The 14,743-nt window shown below is 31.2% G+C and overlaps 1 protein-coding gene across 1 annotated transcript in view; it reads right to left on the bottom strand.

Moving 5' to 3' along the window:
* LOC118185228 (mitochondrial enolase superfamily member 1-like) overlaps window positions 1-14,743 on the bottom strand; it is a 101,235-nt gene that overhangs the window by 34,732 nt on the left and 51,760 nt on the right. Inside the window, exons 10-11 of the mRNA XM_035355056.2 lie at window positions 14,635-14,722; window positions 9,902-10,036 (exon numbers count right to left, since the gene is read on the bottom strand). Coding sequence (XP_035210947.1) covers window positions 9,902-10,036; window positions 14,635-14,722 — 223 coding nt within the window. The remainder of the gene's footprint in view (window positions 1-9,901; window positions 10,037-14,634; window positions 14,723-14,743) is intronic.

Genomic DNA, 14,743 nt, shown 5'->3' with positions numbered 1-14,743 from the left:
TTAAGATTAAATTATTACATTCAGATATTGTATGCCAGGCATGTACAAATGAATTTTAAATTACTTCTTTTATTGCACTGATATATTTTTTAAATAAATACAAGATCTTATGCCACGTGGTTTGACAGCACCTTCTTATTTTCTAAATGAATCAGCTTTTCTTTATAAAGTTAGCGGTATCTGTTCAGTATGTTCATAAATTCTAAACTTCACTCTTCCTTCTATGAATAAAAAAAGAAGCTATATGATCTTCAACTCAAAGCATTGCTCTCCAGTCGATCAAGAAGGGGGGAAGGGGAAGTATTTTGAGAAAGAATGATAAATGAATTTTTCTCCTCCTTAATGCACGATCACAATGATCTATTTAGAAAAGAAGAAAACATTAAAACAGCTGTTAGCTTTATTATACTACAATCAATTATTGCTACTGAGCAGATAATTTTCACGATTGTCTACGTGCAATCATAAAAAAGGTTTCTATGATAAAACTGGGTGATAGAAAAGAATTGCCTGATCTTGCTAGACCAGGGGTTCCCAACCGGTGGTACGCGTACCACTGGTGGTATGCAAGAGAAAAATAAGTGGTACGCAAAGAAGCAGAGTATTTTTAACTATTAAAATCAAAAATTAAATCCCCAGCATCCTAATGTTTTCTCTAACACTCGTAAATTTATAGTTTCCGAGCTTTGTTCAAAAGTGGTAGTGGTAGTAGTACTTTGTAGTGGTGATACTAAAGGTTTCCAGTTTTTGTTTAGATTGTATGCGTTTGTCAAAAGGTTGAGAACCGCTGAGCTAGGCTATTAACAGACTCTTAAGATATTTGAATACTGAATCCACTTTCTAAATCCTCTCTTTGTATTGATAGAGCAACTCAGTTTGGGGTTACTCTTCATAGTTGCATTGGCTTTCCCTGGAGGCAACATACTAGCGTGCCAAAATTGTCTCTTGAAAATCTCAATACACGCGGGATTTTGTGGATATTTGTTAGTCCAAGGAAAGTAAACAACAAAGCAGCAATATTTTTTTCTGATGAAGGGAAACGTTTTCTTATTTTGAAGCGTGTTATGTTTCTTTTAAATTAATGCGAAAAAAAGCTAAACTTCACAGTCTATGACAGCTTATTTAACTCACTTTGATGCTCTACTGTTTCATCCGTAATACATTTACTTAAGATTTTGGCTCGTTTAACATTACTTGCTGGTCTGAAAAACAATAATGCACTTTATTTCTGCTCCTACGCATAGCATGTATCCCAGCCATTTACCTTTCTGGAACCATCATGGAATCCTTCATGTCTCTATTCCCAAACAGGCTAGAATTTTTCTCTATCTACAAATCAGGATAAAAAAGAAACGGATATTTCATTATCTTTTATCATCATGAAGTATCACCACATCCCTTAGAGCCTGCAGAAAATGTGGTATTGATTTTCCAAAATGGCTAATTGAATATAATGCGCCTGTTCCTTTTCCTTTACGTAGCCTATCTTTTACCTTTCTAAATACCTTTTACAGACATATGAAAACTTCTCTACAGTAAAAAGGAAATCAGCATCTTATTCATCTGCAAAGAATCTACGAAGCAGTCAACATGCCCAACATACCTCATTTAATGTTTCTCTAAAATTAACATCCAACTTAAGGCTGAATCTTGGGTGATTTTATTATTCGAATCGACTTTCTTCTTCTTCTAAAAATCTGCTTTATTTCGAAAACGTGTTGCTACTACGCGCTTTTAAATCGTAGAGTTTGTTAATTAAAAATTTGAAAGTTTTACAAAATATGAAATAAAAATAGTATAGCCAAACATTTTATTATTATCATATAAGGCAATATTCTGATGTTGAAGAAAGCAAGCGACTGCAAGTGACGTCATTGCATGTTGAAAGTTTTTCGTTAATATTAGCATTTTAAATAAATAGCTGCTGTTGGCAACCTTTTTGTTTCAGTTTAGAATAATTGACATGATATGTTATTGCCACGTTAATTCTTTTATTGACAATGAGGAAAAGTTTGTTTATTACATTAAATTTAAATCATAACGTCATACGTATACTTATTAACCTGAAGTTCAAAAGTTTTTTTCTTAATTTGGCAACAAAAAAAATATTTACAAAATGGTTGTTGCTTGGAAAGAATGAACTGATTTAATTCATATTGAAATGTTTTTATACATTTTCTTTTCAGGTGTACATAGAACTTCTTAATTTTGCTTTGGTCGCAGCCCGCTCATCTGGCGGTTTTGCCTGGTAGTATATATATATATGTATATATAACTTCTGATTTTATGATTGGCAACATCTGGATTAAAAAATTAAAAGCTCGAACCATTTAATTCCATATAAATCATTAAACTCAGTCTCCAGTTATGAACTATTAATTTTAGCCACAGATCAAGGCTCTTTTCATAACTGTTGTCTTTAAATTCTAGCATTATTTTTCCGGTTACTGTTTTTTCACATTTAGAGAAACAAATAGTTTCGAAATTTTTTTAAGAAAAAGGAGAACAATTCGTTGTCCGTGACACTATATACTTATTCCATATGCACATTAGTGATCAAAATACTTCCTCTAGATCAACGTAAACCCTGAGCTATTTATTATAAATGGAACGCACTTCGGAATCATAATCATATGAATTGTATCCTGATACTAAAATCTATTTATCAAATTTATAGGTTAATTAGTGCGAAAAGGCATTGCGTGGAAAAGTTTTGACATAAATCTCTGTATCCCTAATTAATCTATCAATAAAGCTGGACACGAAAATAACAACAGTGTTATAGAATGTGAATAAGCGTTAATATGAGAATTATATGTGATGGTAGTTGAAAGAGCTGTAAAATTACAACCATCCTTAGTATTAAAATTAATTAAACACTAAAAGCTCACATGAATAACAGTACAAATATTAAAAGCCTGCTTGAATAACAGTAGCAATGAATTAAATAATGAAATTTAGGGACTTTAATTTTATTGGAAAAGGTTCTCTGTATAGTGTCGTGCCAATTCACGTTGTTGCCTTCAGATTGATTTAAAGCAGCTTTCATTTTTTGTAAATCTACATTAAGCATGTTTTCATTCATAAACATTCTGATGTGGAACCCACATAACTTCCTTATATGACCTATTAAATTAGATATATGTTTCCTACGTTTAATTTAAACTTATTTTCTCAAATTTCATTAGAGACATATTTCTCATTCAATTAATTCAGCTCTCATTTCGTGGCAAAGCAAAAATACATAAAATCTCAAAACACCTTCATTAAAAATCGTAAAATACAAAAAAAAACATAAAATACCAAATGTAGTTAAAACAGCTAAAAAAAACAATTTCTACAATTAAAATTAGAGTTCCTACGCAAAATCAAGCCATTCGGCGAGCGGGCAAGAAGGCAGATTTTTCGATGCACAAAACTGAAAGTTTACTTTTGATCCCACTCGGCAGAAAGGACGTGCAGAAATTGCCTTAGTTCATTATTCTGCTGAGTTTCAAATGTAAATAAATGGCGGGTCATTAGGCTTAACTTGCCATTTAAAGTTTCAACCTGCTGCTAAACTATTCCATGCAAATTAAATAAAGGCATAAAATCCTTTACCGGAACAAAAAACTGCATAATCCAATCACTTTTAAAGCAAAATAAATGCATAATTTACCAACATATAATAATAAAAAAACTAAGCTGAGCCAGGTAACAGAGTGGAAATATATATACATATATATATATATATATATATATATACACGATTGGTGCAGCCTATTGCAATGAAAAAGGGAGATGCACTGCTATAACCAGTCCCATATACAAAGTTTCAACGTTCTACGGCTACTCGTTCTTGACTTAGCGAGATTCATACAAACATAACGTACGTACAGACGTCAAGGAAAAAATTCTCTTCTGAATCCATTTTAAATCCAACTTACAATCCTTTTTGGCAAAAACAGTCCTTTATTTTGTCCATATGTACAGATATCACGCAGAAACATTGTTTAAATTGTTTCGAGAGCGGTTGAAATATGATACCCGAAATTTTTCGCGATTACAGCATTTCCTTTACTTCGGACAAGGAAATAAAACAGTTGGTGTTTATGGTCGTAATAAAGTGCGTTAGGTAATAATTAACTTCAAAATTTTATATAACTTGAGTTTTAAATTTTCATCTTATTTGTTCTGTAGCTAAAGTAACTCTATTCTGTAGCCTAAAACTACAGATTAATATTACTTCAGTTCTTCTTGATTAGTATAGCAGCATCATCTATGCTATTTATCTAAAACTCCGTCACAGCACCTTAAATATAATGTTCACTTTTATCACAAAAAAACTCAACCATAATGCTATAGGAAAGAAAATAAATTTTACATATAAGCAATTTTAACAAAATAAAAATTTTAATTTTGCAGAAACATGAATTGAGCTTATGAAACTTTAAAAAAGAGTGAGTAATGTATCACTTGGAAGAGGTGTGAGAACAGACATTTTAATGTGGGCCTACCTTAGAATACTTTTATTTATATTCTAAGAGTTTCTACGAAATATTAATAAAGAAAATTTTTTTTAAATCGGTGATTCCTACATATTTCGAATCCCAGCAAATGAACAGTATAATAGCATGAAGTTCTCACGGTTTTCTTGGTGTATGGAATAAATACAAGCACGTTTATCTTCAGAAGTCCTCCATGAAAGCATCTCTTCTAATATGCAGATTATTTCTAATATAGCGTTGCGGCGAAAAAGCCATTAACTACTGCCAATTTTATCCCACATTTAATTCCCTCGAAACGGGTAAACTTCATGGTTCTGTGTTATTTCAACATCGCATTGCTCCCGAATTAGGTACTCTCTGTTAATTTCATACAAAACGGACAAATTTTATATTTCCTCAGAAAACTCTGCGGTCAACAAATGAAAATGATGCCAATGCTTAAGTGGCAAAATGTTAAGAGGGAGTTGAAAACCAAAAAGCAAAAATTTTAATTAGCTCCTCAAGCTCTTGGCTTTTTTTATGTAATTTAAGAAATACTTTTAGTCGTTTCATTTAAATTGCCTTAAATCTTATCATTTATTCCAAAAGGGAAATGTGAATCGTAATGTATATTTCTAATCATTTCTTGACTGTCACTTGTGAATTTAAGTAAAATATTTCATCACCATAGTGCTCATAATCTATTAATTGTTTTATAAATGACTGATGTAAGAAAGATATTACGAAACAATGATTAGAAATATGTTAAAAATGCATGATCGTTGTTATTGCGATAGATTACTTCTAAAAAAATGCTTGCTTATAAATTAATGGCACGTACAATAAAAAATATCTAGCCTTCTGCAAGTCATATGTGACATTAAAATCGAGATCAATTATAAGCATGAGAAATTAACATTCACGAGGCTGGAAATTCTTAAAGATCTATTCGCACTTCCCCTGACAACTACTTTGGTTTACATGTGGGTTTGTAGCAATAATAATATAGATGTGTTGCGTTCAAAACATTTCCAATACGCAAATATTTGCTCCGATGATTCATGGACACAATGATAAGCTATAATTCAACAAAATTTCAGCTCTTTTATTTCCAGTGTTTCGTGTATGCAAGAAATGGCATACAAAGATGTCGAAGATGTCTTACAATTTTGCCTTTTTTACTTACAATTGTAAGACAATACAAAGATGTCTTACAATTTTGCCTTTTTTACTTACGATTTGTAAGTCTCGTGTGATACTTTGTGGTGCACGAGGATTTCTTTTTCTTTAAATAAAAAAAAAAGATGTCGAAGCAGTAAAAGGTTCAGAAGACTCTGTAAGATTTATTTTAATTAACACATTATATCCCATATTAAAATCTGTCCTACACTTCTGTTTCATCTACTCCACTAGACTATATAAATGAGAGGAGTTTCAAATTGAAGTAAGAATCTAAATTCAAGAGAGGGAACAGAAATTCCAGACAGCCTGAAACTCTTCTGTGGTTGTCCGACTCCAGTATTATCGATAACAGTTCGTGAGTTTCCTCTATTTAAAAACTTCATTTAGCAGTATAAGTGCAAATAGCCAATACATGACCTTCATAATTAATTCATTTCATTCATTTTTGTCTCTAATTCCCGAGAAAAGTGAAAAGTAAATGTGCGTTAATTATTTTAGTTCAGTGTATCGAGACTAAATCAAAATAAATCTTAAATCATTAGGTTATTGTGAAGCAGGAGATATGAAAAATGAGCAATGCCCTCGCCGGGACTCGAACCTGGACCTCTCAAATACGCGCCGATTGAGCTACCATTATACCCCGAAGGCATGTAGAAAGAAAGGTGAAAATACTTCATAAGTTGTTTCATTTATGTTGTATTTACTTAAACTGGTACTAATAGATAAAGGCAGGATGAAAATTCGAATGGCAGTCTAAAAGTTTAGTATTTAAATTAAACGAAACTGAGTATAATTCTAGGTTTAAATTTTTTAGGAAAATAAAAGGTTTTTATCGCGTTAAAGTAAATGACTGAAATATGCTTTGGCAATGGAAAGTTTATCCTATTCTTTTTTTATCCAATAAATATTACGTCTAAATATTAATTAATCATTCTAACTGAGCACTCGTGTTTCCCAGTGACACGAAATAATCCCATTGCAGCCTGGGGCTACAGCACAGCATAATTCATGCAACCAAAGCAAAATGGCGCAACTCCGGCAACCCATCAAACCACTAAGGAAAAGAAATCGCAACTGTTGAAACTAGAAATAGCTTTCGCGGTACATCCAAACGCCAAATTTCCATTGTGTTGATGTTGTCAATAACCGATGGCAGCAAGAAAAATGCGCCTTGGGCTTTAGATGCTTAAAAGATGTGATTCTCAGAACTGCTTTGAACTCACTGTCCATGCGTAAAAAAATCTTACGTTATCTAAGTGGCGAAATGTGGATGCGAAAAACATTGATACGTTTTTCAATGAAAAGTCTCAAAATAGAAAGGAAATCATCTTAGATAAATTATTTTGTTCAGGCTGTCCATGTTATTTATTTAGTCATTATCACTCGCTTTCCAATAATTTTCATCTTTATTAACTTCATAGCTTAGTTCTGTTGGTGATAGAATATTGCTAAAAGATTAGTAATTGAGTAGAAGATAAATAAGGCATTATTTTAATTGGATTTGTAATTTTACTTGTGTTACTTATTTCCAAGATTAAAAAAGAAAGCATTTATACGTTATAGCATCCCTCTTTATTTCAGAACATTTCGAAACAGCACTATGATGTCATTTGCATATGTGTTTCTAAATTTTATACCTGAAAGACTTAAATTTGCATTTAAATTTACTTGCATTTAATTTTACTATCAGCTCAAAAATACGGAATGCACAAGAAAATTGTTTGATTTGCTGTTCCAAAAATTTTCTCGGTTAACCTAAATAATCTTTATAATCTACTCATCTCACGAAATAACTGAATAGAGATAACAGTATGATTCTATCTTCAATTATCAATATAAATGCAAATAGTGAAATAATCATATGCATGTGAACTAAAAAAAAATAGCAAAAAAATACTAATATTAAATAAAGAGAAATGTGTACATATCCAAAGGTTAGTAACATTAAGGTTAGTACATTTCTAAGCATAAATTTAAAATTAAGGCTTCCTCATCATAACAAACTTTTTCCTCTTATATAGTAAAATAATATAACACAGAAATTTGTGCAAAATAAGCCGCCAAATTCTTTATTCTAAAAGAGATTCTAGATTTATCAGCTTTAGAAGGTCTATTTAAAATTATTTCATATAAATTACATGAAACGGAACTGATGATGTAGCTCATTTTAAAAAATCAAGGTCTTTTGTTGTCATAAGATGATTTCGTAAAGACAACTCTTATTAAACAGCATAATATCACAAGCTTCCGCTTTTCCTTTCATTCGGTAAAACAAAAACATCAGTCAGTAGTCAGAACCAATGCCATCTTGGTATTGTAATCGCAATAATGTTTCATAAATCTTCCATTACATGGTATTGCTAGTCATAAAATCATGTTTTCTAAATTTCTTCTGCCAAAATTTTTTGTAAAAAATTCCACCAACTGGCAGATTAAATTTCCTAAATTCCCTATTCGAATACGTAAAAATATGCCTATTTTAGTTACTGATATTTAGTTAATGATTTAGTTAATATTTTAGTTGAGGATTTAGTTAATGGTTCAAGAACACAATTAAGAATAAATATGCGCTCAGCCGCATTAGAGACTACACTACCATTGCTAAAAGCATTGCTGACAATCTAAAGTGACTTCTTTCCTTGGACACCATGCCGTCAGCAGCCTGATCTGTACATATATTGATTTACTTAATGTCTTGTGTTTTTTTTTGTTTGTTTGTTTGTTTTGCTGTTTTTAATTATATTTAATATTATGACTAATCCAGAACTCATTTAATGTATTCTACAATTTGTAATGTATTTGGTCATCTTTACATCTGTACCTGATTTTTATAGCATATCCTTAATATAACTGTATGTCTAACATGTACGATAATAGTGAAATGTGTTCCGCTTAGTCTCAGCAGTCTCCACCATGCACCTTCTTTCCACGGTCTGGTCTTCCCTTCAATGTTCCTCGTTTCGTGGCCAATCCCCGGAGGACACAGTACTAAGCTCTTTATTTATATTTATTCATGTATTTTTTAAAATTCCATCTACGGGATCCAACAGGCTGAAAAGCACCTAACCCAGTGGGCCAGCTGTTCCGTCGATGGTGAAAAGAAAGAAAGTTAATGATCCCAATTCTAATCCTTATTTATCTTAAAAGAGTTTAATGTTTGAACCTTTTTTGTTCTACTGTTTCCATCTTTGTTTCAGTGCTATTATGCTAACCCCTTTTTTGTTATACCTCTTTTAACAACCCCTGACTTGATTTAGATTTTTTACACAAATAGCATTCATTTGCTAGCGACCAAACAAAGCATTCGAAATATACGCTGCAAATTTTACGCCAGTTATCATTACTAATTTCCTCATGTTTCTAATTTATCTTAATTGGCGGACATTTCTCAAAATCTGGACTTTGCTTCATTAGTAAAAATAGATTTATCTTTAAGGATACGAAAAGCCAGTCTCCCAGATTTCTAATTAATCAAGAGAAGAAGTATTTTTGAATAAATTTAACTTATTAATAGTAGTTTTGATAAACTTTTGAAATTAATTAGTCTAAAATAAGAATGAATACATGTCATGAAACGTCGAATTATAAAATTTCATTAGCAGTATGCTTTTATGCTTACCGAACTTTATAAATTCAGAAATAAAATGGATTGAAGTTTTATTGAGTAATATTTCAATGAGTCTGATATGTAAACAGGAGATCCAAACGTGATTGAAGAGCTTGTTACTTGTGCTATACTAATAACTCAATAAAGTGCTAGTGCAAAAATAGTAGCTAAGTAGAATGTTTTAATTTAAGATAGGCCGATAAGCTTTTAAATTTGCCAACATAATAAATATTTAATCTATCATTCCCAGAAACCAGCAAACTAACTTCCTAGCCTTCAAACTAGCATTCTAAAACGTCGAGTATTTTTCTGGTAATTTATTAACGTTTTGCGATTCCAGCTTAAGGAATCTGCTACTTATTACTGCACCAAATGCTCTACTTAGATGTCCTCTTGTCATATAAAATGGATGTTCAGTGTTCCTTCTTTAATTAATTCAAAGTTATTTTATACTCTCTTAACATTTATTTTTGTTCTAAATTTAAAACTCGTTGTTTGTATTATAATGGAAACACAATAGTGGCTTTTACAATTGAAAGGGCTTCACTTTTCTCCTTTATTTCAGATAAAGGGTAATTAAAAATAACCGATACATTTAACCATGAAAAATATTACTTTCAATTTTTTTTTCAAAACTAATCATTACTTTTGAAATAGCTGCATGTCCTAAAATATCATCTGGGCTTGTCGGTTCTTCGATCCACAGAAGATTAAAATCAACAAGTTCCTTCATCCAAGATACTGCTTCGCTGACGTCCCATTTCTGGTTGGCATCTACCATCTATTTTAAAAGGTAAAATTACAGTAAATTTTTTAATGTATTCATAAATTGTATAATCTCTGTAAATCATTATAAGTTCTAATTTTTATTCTTTATCGATAAAAATGCCGTTTTTGTACAGAAATTCAGTAATCACATTTAGCACAGATATAAAGAACTTAAATTAATTTTCCAAACATTTTTGGAACAGTATTATTAAATTCAACAATACTCATATTTTTATCTATTATAAGGAATATAAATCAAAATAATTTATTAAATGTTTGATTTTATACAAATTATAGAACATAAAAACCAATTCCAAACTATGTTCCATAGAAACTGGGGCCCTGGTGCTCTAGTAGGGCGACTCAATTGTAGTAACTGGGAGTTGACTGCTTTATATTTAGGTTTAATTGCGTATTTAAGCTGTAAGGCCGTATATATACGGCCTAGAATATTTCTGTAATATCTGTAAGAACGTATATATACGTGCATATTAAAATATGTCAAAGAAATTAAGGAAAAATTAAAAAAATCAAAAGAAAACAAATCCAGGTATGAAATACCAGGAGAGTTTTTACATTAAAACCAAAAAAATAATTTTTTCTCATATTAATTCTTGGAAATTTGTGCTTTCTTAGCGAAATCCCTGAGCGCTCAGAGGTTTAAACTGCACAGTGAATCCCATTTACTATAAATGAGTTTATTATACAGTAAAAATATATTTGTTATAAATCTACATAAAGCACTATTAGCATATCATAAAAAACTGATTATCAGTACTAAATATATTGAAGCAATTATTTAGAATGTAAACACAATTTTTTCTCATTATGTGAGGATCTTGCTAGTCTCTCTAGACAAGAATTTAAGAGCGAGTTGAGTATTTGCTCTGTCCTAAACATTTTGCAGACTGAATTAGTCACGCCATTTATGTTTTTTTGGTTGCATTTTACATCACCTGATTAGTAATAGTCGAAGACAAGATCAGAGGAGCCGCAGAATCTTCATAGGTTCTTCAGCTCCTGAAAATCGAGAGACTTTGATAGTAGACACAGTGCAGATCGTTAAAATCTCTTGACACTTGAAGTTATGACTTTTTTAATGTCAAATAGAGGAATTACTGAGCAAGTTATTGTATCCGTAATATCATAGCATGTAGTCTCATATCTCGCAACAGCTCGAAGACTGCGGCTTGTGAGGGGACCACACACAGGAATTTCTTATTAATGAGTTGTGTGCCGCAAACCCGTAGAATCCTTAAAGAGCATAAATCCGTAGAAACCTCAAAATTAGAAACCCACAGAAGTATTAGAACTCCTAAAAAATTTAAATAGCACAGAAATTATAAGATTATATAAGTGCAATTTCTTTTTATTTTCTCTGCCCATATAAACTGCGTAAAAATCGAAAAAAATTATACAGTATTTGCTGGAAAGTCTTTCATTTGAAGTTTTACAGACTAGCAAATAATACATGAAATGTAAGCAATGGTTAGTTACCACTCTATCCATCGTTCGCTTCAAGTGCGAATAGAAAAAACGCTGTTCAGACTGTCTTCTTTGATCAAGAAGTAATGATGCATACATAGAATGCAAAAGCTATGATTGAAAATGGAGTAAAAGGTTTGCGCTACCACATTGACTGTACTATCAATAAATAGAATTATTTTAACTTAGCAACTGAATCTCTCAATAAGTGTTAAACAATAAGTGTAACCATTATCTGTTGGTAATGCTCCGTTTAAAACAATACGGACGTATTCAAATCTGCTGTTAATGATTTCTTTGTTGTAAACAGGAATTCTTGTATGTATGTTTGACAATGAATGCATGGCTTTACGCATAAGCGAACATTCTTTTTAACTGAAAGACAGATGAAACAGTTAGTTATCAATATAAACAGTTAGTTATCAATATATAACAGTAGCTTTTATTCTTGTGCAAGCTAACTGAGATATAATGAGTTTGAAACAAATCTTCTAAATGCAGAAAAGAGGTGTGGTAGAATTATTCTTTCCTGCAGAAACATCTCAGTAAAGTTTAATACTGATATCTTGCCAGAATATGGGGTTTAATAGTTGCAAGGAGAAGTCCTTGGACTTAATCAGTCCCCTGGATCATTATCTTTTTTTTTTAGATTTTGTTATTCGAGTGTATGCTAGTGTTCTAAGTATTGAAATAGCCGCTATCCGAGATAAAACATCCAATAATCTTTGCAGATATTCGATATTTATCGGGAACGAAAATATTTTTGGTTCCCGATAAATATCGAATATCAGCATTGAACTGCGCTATGATATCTAAATGGCATATCTGTCTAGCACATTTACCTAAGTTTTGCTTAAAGAAATAAACGTAAGTGGTCTAAGGTCTGTAAATGGGACAATATTTCGACTTTTCACATGTGTTTGGAATGTTTCACGGTGGCGTAAATTGCTTATAGTTCTCTATCAAGAGTTGACGACTTTCGCTGCGATGGAGAGAAGTTTACGAAAAAAAGGAGATATCAACTGCATTTCGTATGTTTATATTCTGCAAAGATTATTTGAGTTAATGATTCTCCAATAGCTTTGTCACTGCCATCGAAAAATAAAACTAGAATGTTCGGTTAGGATGTGTAAGTAACATTGTGACATGTAATGATCTCTACTGAAACATCACTACAAATGAAATGCAGAATCACTGCAAATAAAATACCGAAATTTTATCTAAAAGCGTTCTGCAAGCCTTCCTTTAGTTATTCAAACATTTCCAAGATGATAATAAAATGCTTGCTATAATTATCGAATCCATCGAAGCCTGTTAACAGGCTAATTCGAATGATTCAATAAGTTCGAAAAGATTCGGCACATTTTAGATAAACATATATCCGTACGAATTAAAAAATGCATCAAATAAAGAAGAGAAGCTGATATTTTTAGAATATCGTCAAAGTGCTGTATAAGGAATGTTACAGATATCTTGTTTCATTCCTTATTTCCTAGGTTATTGCCCTAACAGAAGATCTTCTTTCTTTTATGTGTCTTCTTTCTTACAAGTGTTACGTGCGTACAACATTTCCCTAAAATTTTACATAATTTTAAAACTGCATCATTACTGCTATGGAGAAGTAACAGTGATTGGAATAAATATGGCAAGTAACTGATTATCTTCTTAACGTATTTTATGTAAACTGGAGAAGTCTTAAAAAGCACTTGAAAGTAAGATCCGGAAAATGTCTTTTCTTTCATGCATTACTTTTGAGTTTACTTTTTTTTAGTCCTCAGTTCTTAAGCATAAAAAGGAATTATGTATTAAGCTACAAAATTTGTTGCATTAGAGTATTTTTTTAACTTATAACAATGGTGCAAAAATATTCGTGAAATATATCAGTTTAATACATTATAAATTAAAAGTATTTATATATCAATTAGATATCTTTCTCAAAGAATAAGATAAATATTCAAAGTATTAATAATTACGAGTATTTCTTTTAAATGACTCAGTCTGTTAAGCTGCGCAGTTAAAATTTGAAAGGTTTATTATTCCGTTTATTATTAATTTATTATGGCAAAGAACACTAGGGCTATCTGCCTAAGGGTAGGGATGCCTTCGTGGAGGACTTTCTAAGGGAAACTGGCTCGTATACACGTTACACATGTGGAAAACCACGAAAACGCCCAAGCAGCCAGCCCGTTTGCAGGATTCGAACCTCTAAAATTTGAAAGATAAATTAAAGAAGTTATATTATGTCGAATGAGAGCACTCTAAACAATGACTATTTGCAAGGTTGCGTGGTAGATAAAGAAGTTTCGCGCAACGGCAACAGTTCCTAAATAATACGAATGATAAATGCATGGTAGACCAATATAAAATAACATGAAATCCAAAAACTTTTAAAAAACAGCTAAAATCGTTTCCAAAGTCAAAAAATGGCCTCTTGAAATTATGTTAATTATTTTTAATAACTCTGGATATATCATCTTTTAATCCTCTCTCTTTGTCACTTTATTTCTGTGTATGTTCCTATTAAATATGCGTCACAATGCATCAAAAACTATTTTAACTAAAAATGTACACTTGGAAAAGCATTAACTTTTGCCTATAACATTGATATCCTAATCCTAAATTCCCATAACTTATGAATTGCTTTAATTTAAAAAAATTATTATGTTTTTAAAGTTCGAAGTTTAAAAAAGTCTCTTAGAAATCGTAATTAAAACAACTCTTTAAGAGAAAATGCAAGCAAAAGCTTTATATTTCGTCTTAAGCTGCAAATATTTATAAAATATTAGCCGTCTTAAATCGCAATAACTGATAAATGAAAAAAACTCACGTATTTTAAGTTCGGTAGTGTTAGTAATAGAAATATCATCTGCAGGATATTTGTTGTATTGTTACTGCGTTATACATAGTCTTCCTTATTATTCTTTTATCTTTAAATCCTATGTAATTGTAGTTCTTTGCGTCTAGACGAATCTAACAAAAATTCGAAGTACTCTCTTGTATTCTCTTTTACTTTACTTTACTAACTACTTACTTAAACTGAACTTACTTAAAACTACTCTTACTTTTGTTTTTAACTATAATTCTTCTCGTCTGTAGACACGAGGTCTTAAGTATTTTCTTACTCACCAGTATATTATCTTTACCAATTTCTTCTCTTATTAAAGCCAGTCTTCTTTTGTCACTTTCAATACTTTGACCGACTTTAGCTTTAAACCTTCAACAGAAATATGAATTA

Source organism: Stegodyphus dumicola, chromosome 1 (genome assembly GCF_044657685.1).
Source record: "Stegodyphus dumicola isolate Sdum_Otavi_A_Nest chromosome 1, ASM4465768v1".
Classification (NCBI taxonomy): Eukaryota; Metazoa; Arthropoda; class Arachnida; order Araneae; family Eresidae; genus Stegodyphus; species Stegodyphus dumicola.
The sequence above is the reverse complement of the archived record's forward strand: the minus strand, read 5'-3'. Positions and strand labels throughout refer to the sequence as shown.